General features: G+C 49.2%; 1 protein-coding gene across 1 annotated transcript; it reads right to left on the minus strand.

Moving 5' to 3' along the window:
• Nucleotides 1-783: 783 nt before the first annotated feature.
• On the minus strand, nucleotides 784-23742 carry LOC119090236 (cuticle protein 19-like; the record flags this gene model as incomplete). The annotated part of the gene is made up of 3 exons (XM_037213021.1): nucleotides 784-810; nucleotides 3867-4296; nucleotides 23423-23742. Coding segments are annotated over 3 exons (777 nt in total), but the record flags the coding sequence as incomplete, so codon positions are not given.
• Nucleotides 23743-25654: the final 1912 nt, after the last annotated feature.

The following is a 25654-nucleotide window of genomic DNA, read 5'->3' on the forward strand; positions in this document are numbered from 1 at the left end:
CACTGGGACTGCCCAGATCGTCAAAGTGAGTCACATGCTATGGAGTCATAAAGTCAAAATGCACATTTATGAAGGCAAATGTTGAAATCACCGAAAGATGCAATCTGTCATTGCCAGTCCGGCAAGGTATTGTTTGGCACGCGTCGGGCTAGTCTGCATTGAGTCGTGAGCCTCACAGGCACCCTCGCTGCATAACCCCCCCCCCCCCCAAATTCCGGAGGCTGCGATTTCTTGAGCGTTCTTCTAATCTTCCTTATGCCTGGTTGCTTGGTTTTAGGACAATGGGCAGCCCCATGCAAAGATTCACGTAGGAAGTTAAAATGTAGCGCGTAATGCGCGTGCGGTTTTATCGTGGAATAGATCAGCTGTACACGGACCATCCACAGGGGTCTTGTTATGACTGCACATTACATCTTGCTATTGAACTCCAGGAAGTGACAGTCTGCCAGCTGCCCGGCTGCGTGACAGCTTTGACCCGCTCCTTTTGGCTTTGTTCCATTTTGCGTCGGTGGTATTTGTGTCACGGCGTTCGCGTTGTCATAAGAGCCCTCACAATAGGCCTACCGCCAAGGCTGGTTTCCACGACATTTCGGTCGACTTGGTTGGATGGAAACGGAGCTGTTTGCGTTAACGAGCGCGCGATCAAGCATTATTCATGTGTCGTTCTGCAAGAACATAACGTTTAAACTGATGGACGCCCGAACGAAAATTCGCCGCCTCTAAGAGCATTAAATCACTTGAGTGAAGAACGCAATCACCCATAACTTGCCTAATGTGGGTGCTTTACATCAGAATGGCCGTCTGCGGTTCCTCCAAGCGACACGGGGAACCGGTTGAGGCCACAATGAACGCGCAACAAGCGCCCTGGGTAATCACGGAAGGGTACACGAGGTGTTCCAGTGGCCCTTGACATAAGGCTAAGGTGATCTTGAGCATTGTGTCAGTCATGCAAAGGGATAAAGCCACTGCAGTAACGCTGTGATACACTTATATTTGGGCCTCGTTCTCCATAAGCCGATGGGCTTGTTCGTACTCAAATAAACGGCTTTAAATTTGGTGTCTGGTTCGTGCTCAAACATGCAGATTCGATGGATTTGTTCAATTCCTTAAACTTATTTGCTTGGTGCATCAAGGCTTTGCAAAAAAAGCCTTAAGTTTATCACTCAATCACGAGTATGAACACGAGGGCAGTGAGCCTGCTCTTGCACATCTTCCCATCGAACCCCTCTGCTAAGAATGCGTGGCTTTGCCCGATATCCAAGCTTCGCCGGCTCCCGACATTCCTTCACCTTCAGCGTCACCGGAGCGAGGGCACGGACACGACCTTCCCTCGGCTATCGCACTGTCACGCTGTCGTACTATCGCACGCACTGGGTGCCTATCTCATACACAGCGCGTTAACACAAAACTTAAAAACGGCAACAACAAAAACGGGGCGGTGGCCGCGTACTTAATCTACAACATGACTTAACATGAAGTTTATTCATTACACATTACATTTCTAACCCGGCCGCCGACCATTTTGCGATGGTTCATGAGGTTACCCGTCATATCAAATTGCGCAAAACGAGGTCAAACCAGGTCTAGTCTTCGCGCATTTCCGTAAAGTAAAGATGACAGAAATAAAAGCAGGTCGACTTCTGCTACAGAGGTCATCGTTAGGCTGCCGGCGGCAGCTTCGGGACCTCCAATGAACTTGTCCATGCATTTTCTAGAGTAAAATATTTTATATCCAGCGGCGTTGTTGATAAAACTCCAGCATTTATGCCCACATTGTTACTTATCGGCAATATGATACATTTTAGACATTTGACCTGGCATGACCGTAACCTTGAATGACCACTGTACAAAAAATGACCTAAGTCGGATGCTTGGGTTCATGATATAGTTCATATGCTTGAGTTCTAATTTGAAGCAAGCTACAACAGTTGATAACATGTGACCTTGGCTCTAAATAACCCAAGGAAATGCTAAAGCATAGATGGTGCCGATGATATAAGAACTTAATTTTCAGAACAATTAGGCAATGGGTTCTGTTGCGCAAATTGCTGAACGTGCCTCGCGGCGAAACGACTTTCAATATCATCGCCGTCCAGACGTTTGAAACGAAGCCAAGGGGAAGCGACCTGACGTGGTGGAGATCCTAGATTTTCAAGGTAGGTGTATAATGTCTGGAAGTTAAGGTCACCGAAATTGCATTATGATGAGCCGGACGGTTCCAATTAAGCCTCCAAAAGACCCGAGGGATGCTTCACACACCCCATGCCGGCAATCGATAACACACATAACTCGTTTATCCCAGCGCATATGAATCAGCTTTTTACGTTCTACCCAACTTTGTCGTAACGGGCGTGCCAGTCAGTTGGGTCGCTCAGATCCGCCGTCTCCGCTTGTAGTTCGACCTTGGAGACCAAACGCTGGTGCCTTGACTGGATATGCCGGGCCGTGGAAACTGCGCAGTTACTTAGCCCAGCTTCAGCGTGACTTATGCCCACCAACGAGTAAGTGCTTTATACAACGTTTTAGCAGCCAGCACCAAAAAATGCAGCCCATACTGGATTTGCCAGTTTTTAGACTATCACCCCATGCCCAAAGCCAGACAATATAGGTGACAGGGAATCTCTGCCTTCTAAATTAATGCTTGTAACGAAATACGAATACTTGTGCACCGATAGCGGTCACCTGCATGGGGATCAATTCACTTATGTTTTCGCATCAACGACGTAATGACACTCGGTGTGTTATCGCATTGCTCGTGGCTCGCTGTAAAAGTAGCCTTGCTGGTGTAAGCAGCTGATAGGTTGTCAGCATTCTGCCTCTGAAGTTATTGGTTGACACATTTATGGGTTTTCGCTGTATTTATACCAACTTCGTTTCTGTAATTCCAGTAGCATGTTGTTAAAATAACAATAAACAAAGACGCTTTCATTAGTAAGCTTGTTATGCGCGCCTAGGCACACTGCTTTGCTGTGAAACACTGCGTCACAACGGTCTACCAACTTCTCTCCACACAGCTCTTGTTGTTGCAACAGCATTGCAGAAGCATTGCAGCGTAAAAAGCGGACGGCCGGCGCGAGGAAAATGTATGCAAAGTGATTCAGGAGGGAATACAACAAACAGTTACGTGCGCGTCCGAGAATAGTTTTCAATTGCGCCCGTCCCATTTAGAACTCAAACTAAACACCCAACCGCAAACTGCGTCACGCTTTACAACGGTGTGATTAATTTACATCAGATTGAATGTGAGAGCGTAGCTGTGCATTCAACCACATACCACATACATTTCCACAACATCCACCAGTCAGTGACACGACCAGCTGACGTTCAAACCATGTATTATAGCCGGTAACGAGCAGTGATGTAATAACAAGTGTAAAATAGCCACACACGATGCAAAAATCGCGGATGGATCTTCCTGATCGTCACGAGAGGTACCCGTGACTTGTCGCCGCCACCCTGGTCATGGACTCTAGAGGGTAAGCGAGGGTAAGAGGGTAAGCTCGTAACGAGAGAAGACATGAACTTCTGGCCCCGTCCCATCAATACCGAGATACCGCTGAGTATTTGGGGTACACCCGCAAGGTTTGCTTGGGCTGGGCTGCCAACGTGGGCTTAAGTGAAGGCGTGGGCTTGTAAGACGGATAGTACTTATATGTCACCGCCGACAGGAGGGCTGACCTTGGCTCGGGCCCGGCGGCAGGTGTGGTTTTGTAAGCAGTGGCTGCATCGCTCGCGTGGGGGAAGTTAAATGAGACCGACGGTTTAAACACATCTCGACTCTCGTAAACGGGGTCACGCCTATTGACAGCGAGCGACTTTCCGGCAGCGCTCGGTTCGACAGCCGGGTTGGCTCGGTAGGTCGTGACCGGCTCGTATGCCGTCGAGGCGCGATAGCTCTCTGGAGGGCTGTAGGGAGCGTCTCGCGGGTACTCCACGGGGTCGGGCTCCGCTACACCGGGCGGGTTCTCGGGCGCAGCGAGGTCAAGACGGCTGGAAACGCTGTCTTCGTAGGTGACCTCGGCGTTGTAACCACCTTCGCTATCGGCGATGTATTTGACGTGCTGGATACGGCCGTCGGGCAGAGCCACAGTGTAGTACCCCTGGGTGCTGTGGCCGTCGCTCTCCTCCTTCTGGGAGAAGTAGGCTCCGGAATACTGATCGTTGACGATGTAGTCGTAGGCGTAGGACTTCGGCTGCCCGTTGTACTGCGGCTCCGAATCGTACAGAATGGGCTGCTTGACTACGGCTGAACGGTCCAGGGAGGGCTCATAGGCCGGCTCCTGACGAAGTGTGTATCTTCGGGACGGTCCGATCAAGGTGGGTGCGTTTGTCGGGCTCTGGCGGAGGGCGGACGGCTCATACGCTGCAGATTCCCGGTACGATGCCGGCTCATACAGTGGCTGCTGGCGGAGCGCAGAGGGAGCGTATCTCTGCAGTACTCCGCTCGAGATGGGTGCGTACGTCGGCCTCTGGCGGAGGACGGCAGCCTCTTCCGCTGGAAATGTTCGGTATGAGGCCGGCTTGGAGGCTGGCTTCTGGCGCAGACCAGAGGGAATGTGTTTTTGGGATGGTTTGGTCAAAGCTGGCTCGTACGTCGGTCGCTGACGGACGGTGGTGGGCTTGTATACCGGGGCTGGTCGATATGTAGTCGGCTCGTAGGTTGGAGCTGCGCCATACACGGGCGTTTTGTAGACGGCGGCTTGTTTAGCCGACGAAGGCCTATGCGCGCGAACCGATTTGTAGAAATCGTCCTTGAAGTCTGCGAACTCAGATATCGCACAGGTGGCACCCGCGAACAAGCCAGCCAGTATGAAGAGCTGTAACACAAGTTTTGAAAATCGATTATTTGACTTACACAACCCTGAAAAATGTTAGAGTTATGTGTGTAGCTGTACTGTTGTGACACGAGGTGTATGCTTTAGCATACATATTTCCTAATCAGGGCTTGAAATAATTGTTCATCATGCCATATACACGGGGCTGAATTGAGATTTTAACTGGTCATCTGCCGTCTTGCAAACGTTTATAATGCACTAAGCATATCGGTTGGACGTCAACAGCCACCTCAGATGTTGAAGACCGGCGTTAGCGCAAATATGAAGAAAACACAATGCATGTGCTGATGGCGGCATTCAACGGAACTGCATCTAGAGGTTGAATGCCGGGGAAGTTCAAAGCCTTGCGTGCGAGTCTGAATCTGTCACGGGTATGTGTCTCAGGCTGAGAACACACATTCCATTTCGCACACGTCAGAACCGTGGTCTGATCCATGGCGTAATCAGCTTGCATTCGAGTCTTAACCAATCCATACTGGGGTGGAGTTAGAGCTACCAGAATCTCAAGCCTGACTCGCCATCAGGGCCCGTGAATCTTGAGCGGAGTGTTTTGGCTTGGCATTGCACTCGCAACCCCGCAATAAGTAAGCATTTGCAAGTCGAAAAGTGTTTCACTGACTGCAATCTCACAGCAACGCGTCCAAAGTTTTGTCACGATAGGCACGTGGACGAGGGGTGATAACCATTGCAGAAAAGGCAGTCCAGAACCGCAAAGCATGCTGATAACACCTTTTACATTACGAAACAGCAGTTTCTGACTACCTTGCGCACGTACCCGCATAGCTGGTCTTGTGCTGGCACTGGATCTGTTGCGACGGCAGTTGAACTGGTGCAGTGCTCTCGCAGCGTGCTCTCTTTATATCGCGAGTCACGGAAGCAAACATCCCGCCATTGCCATGATCCCCGCATTTGGCAGTCGCACGTCACCGCGCTCATCCGCTGCGCCGTCTGCATGGTGTGCCGCCCGCCGCGCGCGGTGCGGCACTGATGGGCACTGCTGCGCCACATTGGCTCCGCAGCACAAACACTACCGCGTGTTGAGTCAGATTGTGCGGAGCGCGCTTGGTCTGCCTATGCCAGGCTGTCTGTGAGCGTGATTAGACACAGGAAGAAGAGGTTAAGAAAACTACGGATACAAATCACCACCCTTTGCTCAGCTGATTCATCTCGTGGGTTTTGGCCTTGGTTCTGGGCCATCCAAACACATAAGCAATGCCACAGTTACCTACCAACCCGTATAGGAAGTTGGTTTTGAGTGAAAATGCCCTATCGGCTTGTAAGTACATAAACAATAATGTAAACAAGAGTTTTTTTCATGAATAAAGTGATCCTAAGTCGTATAAAGCTAGCATAATGCTGCAATATGTGAATCGAGTTGAAGCCTGCGGAGTGTCTACTTAATTTGTAAACACCGACACTTAATAAACGTTGATGAGTTTTTAATGGCTAGGGAAAAGTTGATGATTTTCGGGTAATAACCCAACAGATCGATGTATAAATGCCGAAGCCAACACACTGAGTAGTCAATCCCATCACAAAATAACACAAATTGGCGTCCCATCGTCGCCAGCACACTTGTAAGGGGTGCCGGTAGTGTATTGGTTAACGCGTATGCGATGGCTACTGCACGTCTGGGAAACCAGAGGTACGGGGTTCGATTCCCCGCGGTGCCCCGCCCTTCCTGCCAGGGTGAGGGGTAGGCGACGCCATATAGCCTCAGCAGCTGAGTGCGTCGTAAAGCCCCAATGACATGACATGACACACAGCATACCTTGTAACTGACATCTGGCTATTTTAGTCTTAGTTTTCATAAAAAATGAATCGTTACCTTGCACCATACCTGTAAAGTATAGACATTTTGAAATCAGGCGTCAAACATATTATGGATTTCGGTGCACTGGTTCGATGCATATTTCAAACGTATGATCGTTATCTGGTGACGTTTATCTTATGAGTTTTTGGCACGGGCTTGCCGACGTGGATTTTCCAGACATCAGTATTTAACACGCGTATGGGGCGGCTCGTTGAATACACTTCACTCGGGTGCTTTTTTTCGTTTACATTAAACAGTTGGTAATTAAACAGATGGTTGTTAAAGGCCGTGTCAGCCCCAGTCATGAGCTGACTTGAGGGCGATTAAAGGCCCTGTGGCTTCCATAGTCGACCCATCGCCTCCTTAAGACCCCGCGTCTGGTGAGCATAAGCAGAACATGCTCGGGCACTGCACCGCCACTGTCGGCCGCCAGGTCTGGTGAGCATGAGCAGGGCATGCTCGGGCACTGCACCGCCACCACCGGCCGCTAGGTCTGGTGAGCATAAGCAGAACATGCTCGGGCACTGCACCGCCACTGTCGGCCGCCAGGTCTGGTGAGCACGAGCAGAGCATGCTCGGGCACTGCACCGCCACCACCGGCCACCAGGTCTGGTGAGCATAAGCAGAACATGCTCGGGCACTGCACCACCGCCACCGGCCGCCAGGTCTGGTGAGCACGAGCAGAGCATGCTCGGGCACTGCACCGCCACCACCGGCCACCAGGTCTGATGGGCATGAGCAGATCGCATGCTCGGAATTCGCCGAGCCAGTGTGAGCGTCCCGAGGCCTCCTATCGGTACCGTCAGTCAGGTGTACAGTTTTCTATTCAGTTGTGGGGGAGGGAGGCAGCTCTTAGCTCTGAGAAAAAGTGGAGCAGCTTCGACATCGCTCAGACCCCAAGCTGAAGCTGCAGCCAGGCCATCATGCCGTGCAATGTGGTGATACCCAACTGCGACACGGCGATTTCCCCCACGTTTCGAAATAACAAATCAACAACCGAAAGTCACGACATCGCGCAACAATCACAAACAGGCTCCCATCCTAAATCAGAGTGGCTAAAATTATGTTCCAAATCCTTGAATCTCCGGAAGTCTAGGGGTGCAGCGCAGCGCTCTGGCAAGAGCGCCGACAGGAAACGGTTCGGCGGACCATTCGCGACCGCAGATACGTCACGGTCCACGTCCCCCTGTCGCCGCTCTGCACGGTGGGTGCACAATCACGTGCCCCGTTGAGGTTTGGCCGTTGCGAAATTGGCACAGTGCTGCGCTGGTCGTTTACATCACCGGAATAAGGAAGTCATAGTCTGCATATGAGCGCAGGTGCACACGGAGTCTCTGGAAAGGAAAGTGCGAAGCAATGCAAAATGCCAATGAAACGTTGAGTATGCATGTATACAGATACAGATGGTAACAGTGACGTATGCAGTAACTGACCCTAAATGCACCTTTTCTACACTGATCTCATTTTTTTTCAATGCCGATAAGACGTCGGGTATGTTAAAATTGTTACCGGTGTCGTATGCAGTAAATGACACTCGGCGGCGTTTTTGTCTAAATCGACCCTTCCGCGCTTTTTCGGCTTGTTTGGTGTAGAGTAAGTCAGGCAATGTTTCACACGGCGAACGTTGCATTTGCGGCGCAGGATCAGCCGACAGGTTCTCAGCCTGCTGCGCCACAGGTCACTGACAGATTGCCACGGAGGGCCACTGCTATGACTCTATCATCTATGGTAAAACTAGAATCTGTTAATCACTTTGCATACTCAGCGGTATGGCAGCACCGTGAACGTTGGAAATCGTCATCTATTTTAATAAATTAATATGCACTGTGGCTTCACCATGAAGCTAGGGTGGAAAGTCGCTAACAGACACGTTTCCTTAGAAATCGTTGTCTCTCTTTTGGTTTAGCGGTCTCGACTTAAAGCGCGCTGCAGAATAAGGGCTGAAGGATGAGAGGCTACGGGAGCGATCTTACTTTACTTCAGCTCTTGACCTCTTGTTCTCTACTTTAGGGTTTTTGGCTTTGAGGTAAAATAATGCGCTATGGATTTGAATGATTAGAATAGCCGGTGTTGTTTCATGATTCGCCGCAACTCGCTGGATGGACCTGACGTTGGTATGTGCTTGAACGCCATGAAATAAATCATCACTGTGAGCCCATCTATCGAAATATTCCCGCGTCAAACGGCAATTAACGATCCTAGTCATCTAGATATGTCATTCTGATAACATGAGAAGCATGGGGAACAGTCCAAGCCATGAAATCAAAGTGAGAATAAATCGAGCGCTACGGTATCCATCAACAATGGATCGCCCAACAATGCTTCAGGTGACAGCTTTTGATTTCTGTCGGCCTCAGAATCGAGTAAATCGGGAGCATTGAAGGCTGCGCCGTGCGATTGCCTCGTGGCATGCCATCAACACGCGTCAGCTTGTCAAACATCGGACAAGTTAGATTCACTGGATATTTCTGACGTCTTCAAAGGAGAGCCAGAACTTCAGCCTGGCCCTGCATCGTTGCACGCCACCATCGAGACACTAGCGACATCTTTCGAGCGGCCCGGAGAGCGTGTTGCGCTCGGCGCTGCACCGTCAAGGTTCGGCGCGCCGGATATGGAGACCGATGGCGGCGGTCGCCGGGACCGAAAGCCCGGAACAAGCTGAATGGAAGGGGAAAGGGGCGAAGCGGCTCGTAGATGTGCAAGTCTTCGATGCATGAGCCACATCACTGCACACAATGCGCATCACTCCAAAGAAAAAGTACATAAACGGCCCCGTGAAAGGCTAGGAATCTTGAAATGAATTCTGTCCACATCAAGACTGGACTTAGCCTGCGTATTCATCAAGATCAAATTCAAATTACGTGTGCGGTGTAAGCTGTGCGGTGAACCATAACTCATCTTCACGCTTTGATGCATGACTGTCAGCCTCTACATTGGTACCGAAGTTTGCATGGTGAGCAGGTGCAAGGCTTACAATGCTAGATGACATGGCTAGTCATAGTGGTGCCCAGGAAGCTGGTGGTATATTAACCCGCACATATTCGCACAGCATGTGTGCCAGGGCAATGAGAGTAATAAGGCGGCCATTTTGAGCTACTATTTGTTCTATTTTTTACTACGTTTTTATTGCGGAGCATATATATGTATATACATATACACACACACACACACACACACACATATATATATATATATATATATATATATATATATATATATATATGAACATAATGTTGATTGTACTACTCACTAGACGGCTATATGTACAGTTTTAATCGCATTTTTGAACTATTTTTATAGGCATTCTTGGCAATTCACTAGTTATGAATGTCTGCAACGTTGCAACTGCAGTGTTTATGTTGAAGCCAGTCAATGAGTGCAACGCGTTTAATGCGGAGCTCGTCAAATGTATCCGATCCGATTCAAGATGTTCGTAATGGTCGTATTTCTATGTTGCACGTGTCGTGTGCACAGATGAAAACGTCACACGAGCTATTGTTTCTATAGCCATGCCAGACGCTTTCCAGAAATAAGCTCGTCCAGCTGTTGCGAAATAAGCGCGTTGCACGTATAATAAGCACGTAATTGCACGAATAACTGCACGTATGATAAGCACGTAAGCACGTCCTGTTTTTGTCAGCGTAACAAGGCTTTTTGCACCCAAAATTGCGTCACCACATCTTATTTTGCCCGGGAGACTATTTTGCCTTACGTTACCTTCCAAGCAATGTCCCACGTCCCCTGACGCGTGCTATATTTTTGTGATGTGGAGCCCTTTAACTTATTCACTTGGCGCCCCCGACCTCCTCGAACGGGCTCCTAAAAAGAAATTGGCCTCTCAGTGACAATAAAAGTCATCTGAACTTCAGGCGCCGATAGCCTTTTTGTTGTTTCCCTTCAGTCAAGGTACACTGGAGCAATATAATAACATCGGAAAATTTGGTGTATGAGTCCCCCCTCCCCTCCACCCACCCCCCCCCCCGCTCCCCTCCCCTCCTCATCCCGTCCCCGGACATCTAGTAGTTCTACTAACAATTTTTAGTGTTACCTCATTGGATAGGCATTTTGTTGATTATGCAGGTTTAATTCGTGCCATGCAGGGGAGTTGCCGTTAAACATAATTGTTCTTTAGCTGCTGGGTAGCTAGACTTAGAATAACTACAGAAAAGACTGATTTAAAAATGATTGCGCAGTCTGCCCTGGGTTTTGTAAGTAGACATATCAGACGCCGGTTTTTTTTGTAAAAGGGTCCCGGATCGCTCGGACACTCGGTCACACCAGCCTCGTCTCTTGAATATAGACGAGATCATTGCAGCAACCTCTCATATATGTCTGGCATGCAATAAACAAAATTACATAAGTGGTGAACGAAGAACACCCGGCATGGCTGTTTCTTGCCTTTATAATAAACTAATATTATTAAAAAGATAATTGCTCATGAGGAACGATATGTGCCCATTAGAAAGTCCTCATTTTTAGGTCCAAGCCAAGTGTTTCTGGTTCGAGTATGAGTGCTTTAAGCATTGCATCTGATTGGGGAATCTGGTGAAGTGAAGAGCGACCTGTGCATCGTATTGCATCTCAAAATCGATCTGGAAAGACAACATGTCTTACCATAGATGGAGCGATCACGAACTCTTCCATGAACAACAGGGTCTCCCAATCCAACAAGTGGCCTCCTGATCCCAACACGAGGTCTCCTGGACCGAAACAGGGGCCTTTTGGAACGCAAAATGAGCCTGGAGACAAGAAGAAAACTCTTCCACAGATGCATTCTGATTCTCAGAACGGACTCCCGAAACTGCAAAGCCCATTGAATACAACAAAAAAAAACGGGGCCTCTAGATCCAATGCAAGGTACATCTAATGCATAAACGAGTACTCCTGATGACGAACATTGACATTTTGATGCAAGGATAGCCTTTTGGTCCATCTAAGGAGGGACTGGGAAGTCCACCTTAGCATAGCTAGGGAGCCTCCTTGATCTTTCCTTTATGTAAGAAGCCACCCTGAGTATGCATGTCCTTCCGGCCATCACCGCCGATCACAGTTAGTTGAGGACATACGGCCGGTTCATTCCTCGCTCCGACAGAGGCCCGTCCAATGAGGACACCGGCCGATTCATTCCTCAGCCCAACAGAGACACATGTCAGCTCGTCTCATGAGGACACACAGCCGGGCCACTCCTCACCCCGACAGAGGCTCGTCTTACGAGGGCACATGGCCGGTTCATTCCTCACCCCGACAGAGGCCCACGTCAGCTCGTCTCATAAGGGCGCACGGCCGTTCATTCCTCCCGGCCATGGCACCCCCGGCAGAGGCCCGTCTCATGACGATACACGGCCGGTTCATTCTTCACCCCGGCAGAGGCCCGTCTCATGAGGATACACGGCCGGTTCATTCTTCACCCCGGCAGAGGCCCGTCTCATGAGGATACACGGCTGGTTCATTCCCCACCCCGACAGAGGCCCGTCTCACCGCGCCACTGGTATTACCAAAACTCTGACTGACAATAGCATCCAACTGTCAAAACTCACCGCGGTGGCCTCTATTAGTTTCCTCAAATGAAGGATCGCCTTCAAGAGGTCGCCTCCCATACGTGTCGCACTGGGATCGGCCATATTTTAAAATGACAAAAATATCCCCATTTAGAGCTTTAGTTAAGTTATGAAACGTCTGCTACGCCGCTGGGAGCACTACGTGGAAAGCAGAGAGATTACGAAGAGCAATGTGCTATCCGTAATAAGAATATACCAATAAATGTGTTCTCTGGCGGGAAACGGAGCCTTTTGAAATGCACTGGCATGTGGCAAGTGTAGTCCTGCTCACTCGGATGCAAAAAACCTTTCATTTGCATCTTGAGGTTGTATTACAAGGACAGTTCACGCATTACACATCATAAATATCACATCACTCAAGCGTGTTAAAGCTTATTCAATACGCATAATACCCTTTAAACACAAGACAAAGACTTAAAAGCCGGAAACCCGAGGATGCTGTCGTAAACCGCCTCAGTAAGAGGACTTGTAGGCGGGGGCAGCGGCCTTATAGGCCGGGGCAGCAGCCTTGTAGGCCGGGGCAACAGCCCTGTAGGCCGGGGCAGCAGCCTTGTAGGCCGGGGCAGCAGCCCTGTAGGCCGGGGCAGTAGCCCTGTAGGCCGGGGCAGCAGCCTTGTAGGCAGGGGCAGCAGCCTTGTAGGCAGGGGCGGCAGCCTTGTAGGCAGGGGCAGGATGGCTGTAGGTGGGCTTGTAGGCCGGAGCGGCAGCCTTATAGGCGGGGGCAGCAGCCTTGTAGGCAGGAGCGGGGTGGTACTCGGGGAAGGTAGCCTCTCCCTCGTAGGTGACCTCAGCGTTGTAGCCACCGTAGTGGTCGGCGACGTACTTGACGTGCTGGACACGGCCGTCGGGCAGAGCCACCGAGTAATATCCTTGGGTGTTGTGGCCATCGCTCTCCTCCTTCTGGGCGAAGTTGGTGCCGGTGTAGTGGTCGTTGACGGCATAGTCAAAGGCGTACGGCCTGGCCTCCTCCTTGTACTGGGGCTCCGGGTGGTAAGAAGCTGGCTTGTAGGCCGCCGGGGCGGGCTTATAGGCCGCCGGAGCGGGCTTGTAGGCCTGTGAAGCCGGGGCCGCTGAGGCCGCAGCCAGGAAAGCAGCGACGATGAAGACCTGCAAGGAAACATAGACGTGTTTGCTTCCTGACATGCCACATTACGACTAGGCAAAGAACAATCCACGTAAGGTGGCGCATAAACGCGCGAGCCAGGTAACCGGATCAGTCATCGAGATGACATCATAATTTTGTGGGAAACGCAAGGTGCATTCATGTCTAATTTGCACGGAAAAGGTTGGTCCAAACACCGAAAATGCAAGCAATGTAAGATGAACTGCAAGATCTATATGTAGATGTTTATATACACTTCGCAACTTAGGACGGTGTGCATTATTTTTCAATGGAGTTGCACATTTTCCTGATTTGCAGCGATGTCATGTGGGTACGCACTCGTCTCTGAAACTACTGAGTCCTTAACTATGCATTAAAAATTAACAAAAAAGTATACCATCTCACTTTCCGTCACCAGACACTGCCACTAGCCTGTATTAAAGCTGATACATACCTTCATGATATTGCTGAATGCAGCCTGCGCCTAGTGGGAAACTGATGCTGGTTCCCGTGGGGTGGCCGGTTTTTATAGGCCGGCACGCCCGCGCTTTACCACGCCGATGTTGACGAAGGTCGCGGCTCACTTGGTCACACGTACCACTTCCCTAATTATCTCAGCGGGCGTCTGACCTGCTTCTGCATGGTCCTGGGAAGCAAGCGCTGGCTTCCGAGTGTCGCAATACACCCGGATGTGAGTAAGAGGCAGCCAGCGAAACAGATTAGCAGATTTGCAGAAGGATTGTCAGTGGTATATATATATATATATATATATATATATATATATATAATATATATATATATATATATATATATATATATATATATATATATATATATATATATATATATGTGTGTGTGTGTGTGTGTGTGTGTGCGCGCGTTTGCGCGTGATTCATATTTCATGCTTCTGTACTCGCAGCCTAATTTTTGAAGGAGCAAACTGCTGACCTGATATTGGAAACTTGGCTAATTGTATATGAATATCTGGACTACATGCAAGCCTGGGTGCCATATTCAAAACATTCAATGCAAAAATGTAATCATGTTTTAACCAATTTATGTATTTTTAATGTTGAAAATGCAAATTGCATATAACCGACATCATTTTTCTCACTCAGTAGCCATTTTCAAGCCAGGATTTTTAGACGAGCTAACTTCTGGCATTTTTAGCACTGTTAACATTTTTATGCGGGAGGTGTTTAGCACAAAACGGGTAAACGGTCGCACTGGGTGCAAACTGTGCCAAAATTACGTGTTTGGGTGCGAGTATGATAAATGATGGGTGAAGCGTGAACGAAATGGCAGGTAGATACTTCAATATGTACCACACACTGTTTGCGGCTTGTAAAGTCACAACTAGCTCTATCCGCAATACGTTTGTAATGATCAGCACAAACGATAAGTTATGTCGCAAACTTCCCTGGAACTCTTCAATGCTTAACTGCGCTGCAGACGCGCTTAAGCGTTGGCATCTGATGCTCAGACTCTCCAGCCCGAAGCTTCAAACCCACATAAGCGCGGGGTACATGAGCCCGTCAGCCGTTCACGCGTTGCAGTGGGACAGGCGGGCCGTGTCTTTACGCCCACATACGAGGCGGACACTGTGAGAACCGGCAGAGTCGTGGCCGTCAAACGGGCCACATGTCATGGGCGTGCCTTGGGTCTATAAGCCTGCTGATGATCGTGATTCTTGTATTGCCCCATGTGACAATGGCCTAAAACCTTGTGTTGTAGATATACCGTTTATATTAATCCCAAATTGCTTAGTGTCTACCTGTGTAATGTCAGGCGCACTTGAACTTATCGGAATATATATATATATATATATATATATATATATATATATATACATATATCCCCTCGCTATAGGTAACCAGGTGACTTAGTTGCCGTCCTGCCTTGAACAAGCTCGCAATGATGACATTCGGCGTTGTATCAAAATAAAACGCTTGAATCAGACCCGTTCATTTATTTCATGCTTAATTCATGACCTTTCATACGAATGTTTGCTAGGAAAAATACACCTGCGCCTGCTCATCGTGACGCGTTGTGACCATGTGGATTCAGTCAACCGGCAAACAGACTGGAGAGGTTCCTACAGATATGGCCCACGAACGCTAGTCGGATACATCTTATGACATGAGGACCATAGCTTTACAAATGTGAACCCAAATGTTTTTCTTTTGTTTCGAGCCTCGCGAGCGTGGTCATTTGGCTTGATGGCAGCGAGCAAACGCTTAGGTAACTGTTTGGGGCGATGTGGAAACCAGCCACGCCCATGATCATGTCATTCTGTGAGCCAGGCTCGTCGCCGCACCGAAACCGCATCATGAAGCCAAAGACATTGGAGGGCGGCACCACGAGGCCGGCCATTCTGCGGTTACCGCCGCAAAGCTGCCCGTCATGTAAGCCTATGGCCATGCTTCGTCTGCTTCCAATATACGGGGCATCAACGCACACCCCTTGACTGGTTCTCTTAAACTTGTATACGTTGTGTGTATTGGTACTTATCAGCTCCCCTTGCTGGAGTCAAAGCGCAGTCCTGAAAATGTCCGTGCGGTTGGGTGGTGACCGATCGGGTCCTGCCATGGATTTCACCATGGCACCTTGGGTGTCGGGTGTCATAGCTCCGATGACTCCAAATTTTTCCATTAGACCTTAGCGATGCACGAACACATCGTGCATACCGTGCCTGTGCATGCTGTGCATGTGCATACCGACAAATGGAAATAACGGTCAGAGGCTCCGCCGTTTTTTAAGTGACACCCCTGGTGCCGCCTGTTGCACACTTCCATTTTTTGTATGTGTGCAGTTATCGCTAAAAGTGTTGACGTTGAATGGCGTTGCACATCTTTAATGAACGGTTCATTAATCATTTGCGCGTAAAGGATTTAAGCAGCATTTCAAGAGGTAGCAGGCCGCCTTGCAGTGATTCCACGCTTGTGTCTCAGGCTGCTTGAATCTGAATTGAGCGGTGAAGCCAATGTCATTCAATGTCATGCTTATGATACACACAAAATCAAAGAGATCATGCAAAATTCAAGATTTCTGCAGGAGAAGAAGTATCGAGAGTATAGTAGAACTCGAAAATGAAAACATGGCATCTATTTAATGATGCATGTATACAGGCAGTTACAATATATACATACACACAGATATACATACATTTATGCATACATTAATATAAATAAATAAATAAATAATATATATATATATATATATATATATATATATATATATATATATATGACATATCGCGATATCACGTGGTGCAGCGTGCGATACTCCGTTTTAAATTGACTTAAGGATCTCAAATTTGTCTTACCGATAGGTGTGCTAGCCATCGTCCGGAGTGTGGTCAAGAACACCTCCTCCGAAACTGTTTTCGAATAAAAGAGGCTGCGCCCAACCGAGATAGATCAGGCTGTGAAAGCCATCACAGGTGTGGCACCATGTGGGCTACACTAGTATCCATCACAGATATCACTTGTGTCCTTTATAAGAATATAATTGCGATTGCGCTATACATATGCGTATGCATATACAAATACGTGCACGTCGTTTCGGGTCAACACTCATATTACGAATTTATGCCCAACTCAAAGCTTGAAGGACAAACAGGGCTCGATCCAAAATTGAGTCGTGACCTGTATTCCAGAACATCTCATTTAGTCTCCAAAATCTCCTTTTACAAAATCATAATGCATTTGTTACTCCGCGCGCTGCAGGGCGTTGTCACGGCGGCATGGCATATTAGGCACGGCGATGTCCGCCTCTCCCAAAGCTCCGGATGCGGCAGTCAGCCCAGGGACGGCCTGCTGTCGGGACAGAAAGGAACCTAGGTTTACAGCGCTCGCACCCGTCACATAAGTTTTTGAAATCACACGGAATATTTGGCTACCACATTCGGGCTTGATTTAGGTTATTGGCAAAATAACATCCCGTTGGTCCAACGCCAATCGGGACAGCACGCTCAGTACCATCCAGGTCTTATGCTCCAATGTTTTGTTTATATATACATTGTCATTTTATTCATCGCATTTTAAACCAATTCAAACAAACTCGCGACTCTAGCATTACCACTTGCAGCTGGCCATCATCGAATGGCCGCCTGCGGTGAGCACGGTACAGCACTCCGTCCGACCGCCGCAATGTGGACCGATGGGACACACACGATGTACTAAGCTTCAGAAACTTTCTGTGCGGCTCACTCCCTGGATATAGATGCTGCATTATCTCCGATATGACAGCGTCAGAGTGTCGCTCTGCTTATTTTCGGTTTACTCCCTGTGCGGTTTACTCCCTGTGGGGTTTACTCCCTGTGCGGTTTACTCCCTGTGCGGTTTACTCCCCCGAGATAGATGCTGCGTTCAGCGGTGGAACAAGTGCCTTTTCTGTCACGGACAAAATCTGGAGCCATTTTAACAGTCACCTGGAGCCAAAGCTATCACAAACCGTTGGGATATAAGTCTAAATGTGGCAAGCCACAAAGCAAAGGCGAATGAAATGCAATGCAGTATAACCATCAAAAATTTTTCTTCGGAAGTTCGTTTGCACTCAAGTATCATTTGCTGCCCATCAAACACTAAATGATGGTTAAGACTAAACCAATCAAATTATCAAACAAAGGCATACTTAACATACCCAGCCTAGAAGTGTCTAGTTTCCTATCCAGTTGGGGGGGGGGGGGGGGGGTAGCGCGCCTCCCAACCATGGATGTAGTTTCCTGTTTATGGTTACCATTTTTATTCATCGCTTTTCATTAATCATCCTTTTGTTAGGTTTCAGCCAGCTCTGCAAACAAATTTGAGACACTGCGCTCTCCTCCTTCCTCTGAAAAGAGTGTGTGTGAAATCGGGGAAGAAAAACTGTTTGAAGTGCATTTCGGAGACAGACTTAACTATTTTTCTTTCTGTGACGCCCCCCCTCCCCCCCCCTCTCCCACTCCCGCCGACAGACTTTGCGAAATTGCATTCCTGTGGCGCTACATTTACCGATAGCATTGGGTCTACAAGCATCTGAAAAAATGCCACTTTTGGTTTGTGACATCATCGCACGATCGCTGGAAGCGTTTGTAGTCTTTACTATCTTCACTCACTCTTGACATGTGTCGCCTCAACGTCCTCCGTTGGCCTCTGAAGGTACAGTTTGGGTATTCACAAAAAACAATACTGCTAGATCGGCAGGGCTTTTTAGCATTATTACCCGACGTCCTTCATGGTGGATCCTAAAAAAGTATCATAGCGCCTTAAAAAACAACTGACGATTGGCTACGTTATTCCAGCCAGCCAGCTTCTCACGACATGAACGCAACCAAAGGCAGCCCGCAGCCTTGCACTGAACACGCACTGAACCCAATTCATTATCTTGTGGCAAGCATTCGAGCCAAACCGTCTCAAATGACACGACGCTTTAAACGCCGCATAGCAAACTGACCACGTTTGTCGCAAGATGTTGTGGCCAGCCACGATTTTTACGACTGGTAATGAGCCTGATCATTCGGTGTTTTATGTTGTCTAATTTGTGAAGTGAATTTTGGCTGTAAAGTCTGTGAAAGACACTGATCTGAGAGGCATTGGAAAACAAGGTGTCACCACTCATTTGTGACGTCAGCACTAATATAGTATAGTTTGTGTCATATTTGTCACCTGTTAAAAGTTTCCTTATCAAAGGTACTATGCTTGTAAACATTTTGCGGTCCAATCTGTTCATGCAGCGAAACGTCAACATTTCGACATGTGTTTTACACAGGCTCACTCTGCAGGCGTTAGCGAGCACGTACCGATACTAAGCGATACGATTTTCGTCTTACTAAGATGGTCTCTTGTAATGTGGTCTAGTCTGTCGTAATTTGTTTCCGTTTTTGCAGTTTTGTCACCATAACATTTTCACTTTCGGCTGCGTTATTTCCGTTTTGACAGCGTTAGATTTCTGCTTTATTACAACTCAAGAATTAGTCAAGACAATAAAGAAGCTGCCTTACACACGTAATATAATAAATGCATTGCAACATATCATAAAGCGAACAAATGAATGTAAAACATAACTGAAGATATAATATATAAATAAAATTATAAGAAAGTGGCGTATTGACGTCGGTCTGTGCGCGGTGTTTTCTTTTCTAGCCTTATATTCTATGTAAAATGAATACTGTTCTGCTGTCACCTACCAAAGACCCAACATTCCTGTCGAATTTTGAACTGTATCAATCACTGTAAGGAACCAGGTTCACTGCGCAACAAAAAGAAGGCACAAAAAGGCACGCGATGATCACACGCAAACGGAATGTTCGGTTTTCGAGCGGCAACTTTAATGCAGCACACCAGGACAACAGCAGCGTAGCACCGTCGATCTGCGGAGAAGGCTAACGCATCACATGGCGACCGGGCGTCCAGCCGTCGCTACAGGGTGCCTCTTCAACAGCAAGGACGGCCACGTCCAGTCTGTCCCCACCGCGCAGTATCCGTTCAGGTGGCGGAAGCGGCGGGATCACCTGGCCTAGGGCCGGGGCCGACCGGCCACTTCCGCCCTTCGCTGCCGGAGGAGCGACGGCCGCCCGCTGGCAGGTCAGCCGTTGCAGCCTCTCCTCGTCGTCCGCGCACACCATCTGTCCTCCATGTCCCAGGTTATAGAGAACCAAACTTCGCCGGGAGAACACGCTGTAAACTTTGCCACCGTTTTCTTAGTTCCTAGTGCTCAGCAGTGCGTTGGTGATCCTCGGCTTCCTGCAGTTAAGAACTGGTTCGGGGACAGTGTTGCAGTCTGTTGTTGATCAGTTGAACTTGTCCGGCTGCGGCCGGAACCCGGTCGGCCGCGGCCGATCAGCTCGAGCCACCGCTCGTGCGGGAGATCACGAACGTCCCTCCGAACAAACTTATAAATAACTTCCCCTCACTTTGTATTTTATGAACGACGCGAAAGTCCTGGCTCAACAACTACACGTCCCGGAGTCGCTTTCTCAAAATCTCCGAAGGCTTTTCTTCAATACTTTCGGACTTCCGGGCCCGAAATCGGAATATGTGGCGATTATGGAAGATATCCTGTGGTTCATGTTTTCAATTGGTCTTTCAGATTCTCAGTCATCATGTCACTGCACCGGAGGCGCTCAGTGAATCGTTTTAATTCTGCGTCCCTGTTCGTGCCAACGAACAAGAGAATCGTGGTTCTGTGTTGCATACTTTTAAATGGTTTGTCTATAAAAATATAACCTTTCCTATGCCAGATTCAATCACCTTTTGACTGACCATTACAATCTCAGCATTGAGGTTCCCTCCATGTGACGCAATTCGACTTTTCTGAGGCTGTTCCCACCAGACGCTCGCCGTTTGCGTCTCTTTTTCTCCACAGCCTTCGCCGTCTCCGGAACGGCTGCCTGTGGCTTCTGCTCGTGTTGCTGTCGTGGGCTCTGTAGGCTACAGCGCCTTCAAAACCTATTCGAAATCTGCAGAATTCGTTCCGTTGTAGGCTTGGGCCATCTCCAGAAACAGTTTCAATACCGTAGCATCTCAAAAGTGGAAATCCAGCCAGCGCTAGCACCCGCAGCCGCAATGATTTACCTGTCGTCACTTTACTGCATCATGACGGATCGCCGCTGTTGCCACCCGACCTCCCACGCGCACCGCTCAGTCGACCCGCTGGCACTTGCCCCGCCTCCGGCTGGAGCAAGCGCGGCCGCGTCCGGTCACTGTCAAGGTCAACCACCAGCTGACCCCGGGAAGTGTTCCGTCACACCATGACAACGAGGTGGTCAGTGTCTGGAGCTCATCACGGAGTAAAAAAGGATGGTAAAGTAGACTGGCTGGTGAAGTGTTTTTTATACCTTGACCTGATACTCTCATGTGCAATCTGATGGGCTGATGAGGAGCGGTTATTTTTATATCGTAGATCGTTTTTCATATTTTAAAATATCTTGTGTTTTCGTGTCCGACTGTACCGCATTGCTTTGAAAACGGGGAGCGCATTTCCTTCAAACGTTAGTTATCTAATATATAAATGTTAAATAAGTTATAAGTTATAAGTGATAAATGTTATAAAGTTATAAAAGATCACTTGTAAACTTATCTATGACTTATCGGAGCTACCGAAGGACTTCATTGCCGAATCGAACTGCTGCAAAAACCTGATACACCTTTTATGTTCCATTGCATATAACAATACCTGCAAATGTATTTCTACCTTTCACTCTCTTTGCCCCGCTCTTTCTTTTTCGTCTCTCTCTTTCCTTTCTCTCTCTCTCTCTCTCTCTCTCTCTCTCTCTCCTCTCTCTCTCTCTCTTCTCGTCTTCTCTATCTCTCTCTCTCTCTCTCTCTCTCTCTCTCTCTCTCTCTCTCTCTCTCTCTCTCTCTCTCTCTCTCTCTCTCTCTACTCTCTCTCTCTCTCTCTCTCCTCTCTCTCTCTCTCTCTCTTTCTCTCCCTCTCCTTCTCTCTCCCTCTCTCTCTCTCTCTCCCTCTTTCTCTCTCTCGTGAATGGAGTCAGTTGGCGTCCAAATGTTAAATTCTTATAAGTGGTACATTTCCCAGCCCACTAATAAGAGTTCTTGTGATCGGTTACCAAAGGGGCCTTGCTTATTTTTGGTTTTCGGCATCATCATCATGGTGCCATCGTACATTTGACAGCTTTCACATTTGCATCGTCCCGTTTATCCTACACACACAAAGCGTGATCCTGGTCTCATGACTCAAGATTGCCGTACCCTTGCCTGTAACGCTGCCGCTAATGCGATGAATGAACTTAATATAGTTTTAAAACCTCTGGACCACGGAGAAACATGGCGACCAAATACGTCTACATTACCGTAGAATAACATGAATGCTTTCGTGCTGTCGGACGAATGCTGTAAAACAGGCTATGCAGGGACACACAGGTGAACCTCCCGTACGCAGGTCATACATTGTAATGGCGACTGGACGTGGACGGCTGAAAACGACGGCTTTTTCGCAACTCAAAAGCTTGACACATTACACCTAATTTAAAAGGACACATGAAAGAGATTAGAAACTCTCCGTACATAAAATTTGCTCGGTGATGCGGGCACAAGGGTTTGTGGGCAGATCGACGATGCGGGCAAATGTTTGCACGGCTGGGCTAAACGATTTGGAAAGGTCAACACTCGTCAGGCTCGTGCTGCCATTACACTGCATGATCAGTAGAGACAAATCATCCATTGAACTGTAGCATCACTGCTGAAGTGAACTGGAACCGCCCTGCTAACGTGAACTGGAATCACTCTGTTGAAGTGAACTGGAACCACACTGTTGAGGTGAGCTGGAACCACACTGCTGAAGTGAACTGGAACACACTACTTGAGTGAACTGGAACCACACTACTTGAGTGAACTGGAACCACACTACTTGAGTGAACAGGAACCACACTGCTGAAGTGGTGGTTTCCCAGCGCATGAAACAGACGGCTTGCCATGTGCCCTGAGCGCGAAGCCTACTGTACAAACCCTTCAGAATGGCGAAAGGTGCACGCGCAATACCATACATGCTATGCACCATCTCCAACAGCATTCACTTATCGCCGATTGCGATTACAGCTCCACAATCGGCTCAGGATATATTGACAAAACATCACGAATGGCACACGATTAACTTACAAGCACACTGAGTATCACAATATGTACGATTTCCCTGATGCACGCATTCAAGTGGGCACTTTTAGTATTCAGGGCTGGTTTCGTACACGGGGGTAGATTCACTGCTCGCCGCTGGCTTGTCGGTGGCCCCGGACGTGTAGGTAGACTGAGGCTGTTCAGTAGGTTCTGGCGCGTAGGTGGTAGAGGCTTTGTAGGTGGGAACAGGCGCATGTGTAGGAAGAGGTGTATAGCCAGGTTTGTACGGAGCAGGGGCGGGATTGTTCGGAGCCGGGGCGGGCTTGTGCGGAGCCGGAGCGGGCTTGTGCGAAGCAGGGGCGGGATTGTACGGAGCAGGGGCGGGACTGTACGGAGCAGGGGCGGGCTTGTGCGAAGCCGGAGCGGGATTGTACGGAGCAGGGGCGGGGTTGTACGGAGCAGGGGCGGGCTTGTGCGAAGCCGGAGCGGGCTTGTGCGGAACAGGGGCGGGATTGTACGGAACAGGGGCGGGCTTGTACGGAGCCGAAGCAGGCTTGTACGGTGCCGCCGCGGGCTTGTAGGGAGCCGGAGCGGGCTTGTAAGGAGCCGGGGCGGGCTTGTAGGCAGGGGCGGGTTTGTACTCCGGGTACTGGGCTTCTCCCTCATAAGTGACCTCGGCGTTGTAGCCGCCGTAGTGGTCAGCGACGTAGTTCACGGTCTGGACACGGCCGTCGGGCAGAGCCACCTTGTAGTAGCCGGACGTCTGCTTGCCGTCGCTGTTCTCGTTGGCAGCGAAGTTTGCACCCGAGTAGTGGTCGTTGACGGCGTAGTCGAAGGCGTACGGCTTGGCCTCCTCCTTGTACTGGGGCTCCGGGTGGTAGGGGGCCGGCTTGTAGGAGGGGGCCGGATGGTAGGGGGCCGGCTTGTAGGACGGAGCCGGGCGGTAGGGAGCAGGCGCGGGCTTGTAGGGCGCCGGAGCGGGCTTGTAGGGGGCCGGAGCGGGCTTGTAGGGGGCCGGAGCGGGCCGGTGTGGTGCCGGGGCGGGCCGGTAAGGCGCCGGGGCCGGACTATAGACCAGTGCTGCGTGATATGCCGGTGACTGCGCGGTCGGGGCTGCGATGACGGCGGCCAGGACGGAGGCGGCGATGAGGATCTGGAAATGTCGAACCACATGTGAGCACTCATCATCTTGACGCCGCCATTCACTGCTTGTCAGCGTCCAACCTCTCGTCAATTTTTGTATGAAGTTCGTTATCTGAAATGACGGCCCGATCGCCTTTAATCTAAAAAGCTCACCAGAAAGACTCCTCCGCTTTTTTGCCGAAGAAATCCGGCTACGGTCAAAATCTGACGCAAGCAGCGGATTTCTCCACAGAACACAATGCTTTTATGCAAGGCACATGACATGACCTGAATAGTGGGACCACCGCTGAACCGGACCTCCCGGCATTCTCCATCGTCATTTCGTTCACAATTTCGCGGACCTTGTCATCAGTCAGTCAGACACTGAGAGCCCTACACGTTACCTTCATGTCTGGCCAATGACTGGCTTCGCGACACTGATGCCGACGCCTCCCGGTGCTCCAGTTTTTATGCAGCGAAGCGTCTGAGGATTGCCCGTTCGGTGACCGCGAAGGTTACAATCGGAGCTGACGCCGTCTGCCCAGACGCGTGACGCGGGCAGAAATACTTGGCCTTCATCTGGGCACTTCAGGGAGCAGGTGCAGAACAGCAGACAGATGCGCTGATGATTAAAATTTGGCGACAGTTGAGCAGCATCAATGCCCTGGAACCGATTGGTGTATTGGATGTCTCCATTTAAACTGTTCTGAGAATATCTAGGGATTCGAGGGATTTTCTATGCATGGTCTCCTTGGCGTAGCTGCCTGGTAGATCAACGCTATTGTCTTCACAAAAGCCTATGGTATGTCAGAAAAATGTGGTACCGTTCTTGGTAAGCTGCTGTTCTATCTAGAAAAAGGACAATTCACTCCCGAGAAAAAGATCCTTCAATATGGTTGACTTCCAATTAAAGTAAAGGAATGCTTATGGAATAGTATTTACTGTTCACGAGAGTAATGACCATGAATTGCAAAATATTTTACTAAGGCTTAAGGAAAGTATTTGCAACAAAACGTGTTATGTTGAGATAATTAGAAACACAAACGCTCAAACACAGATTCCCAAGGCACTCACACATTCCAAGACAAGTTGTGAAAGACCTTTCAAAGTTGGCTAAAACATAAATGCAGACGATTGGCACCTGCTGCGTCAGGCCCAGCCGTGTCCCTTAATCATCCAGCCGGACTCTACATTACGTCTGCTCTCCAACTGCTTGCACGTGTCATTCACCCCTCGTGACTGTTGGCAGCCGGCCTGCATGGTTCCTAAGCCAGCGAACTACGTTCTAAGAATTCAGTAGTAACGTTCACGCGCAAAGTTTAGGCTGAATGTGATCAACGCACTCGAATGGAAAGCTCACGTCCAGCCGCGCTGGCCGCGTGCCAAGCCAGCCGGCAGCGGTTGGGTCATCTCACTTTTAGTCAGCGTCCCTTCGCTATTACTTTTGCTCTCGGTCCACTCACTGAAGCCAGCCAGATGGGCTTAAACAGCGAACGCCTCCCAAATTGCCTGGTACGCTGCAAGTCATCTGAAACATGTTATGAGACCAGTTGCAATCATGACAGCGAAGCAGCGGTGGAGTGTTCATTATGCAGCATTGCGTTTTTGATGACGTAAATAAGGTGCACATGTTCACGGGCCTGTTATCGAGGCGATCATCACCAGCTGAC

This window comes from Pollicipes pollicipes, unplaced genomic scaffold (genome assembly GCF_011947565.3).
Source record: "Pollicipes pollicipes isolate AB1234 unplaced genomic scaffold, Ppol_2.1 Scaffold_3087;HRSCAF=3621_pilon_pilon_pilon, whole genome shotgun sequence".
Classification (NCBI taxonomy): domain Eukaryota; kingdom Metazoa; phylum Arthropoda; class Thecostraca; order Pollicipedomorpha; family Pollicipedidae; genus Pollicipes; species Pollicipes pollicipes.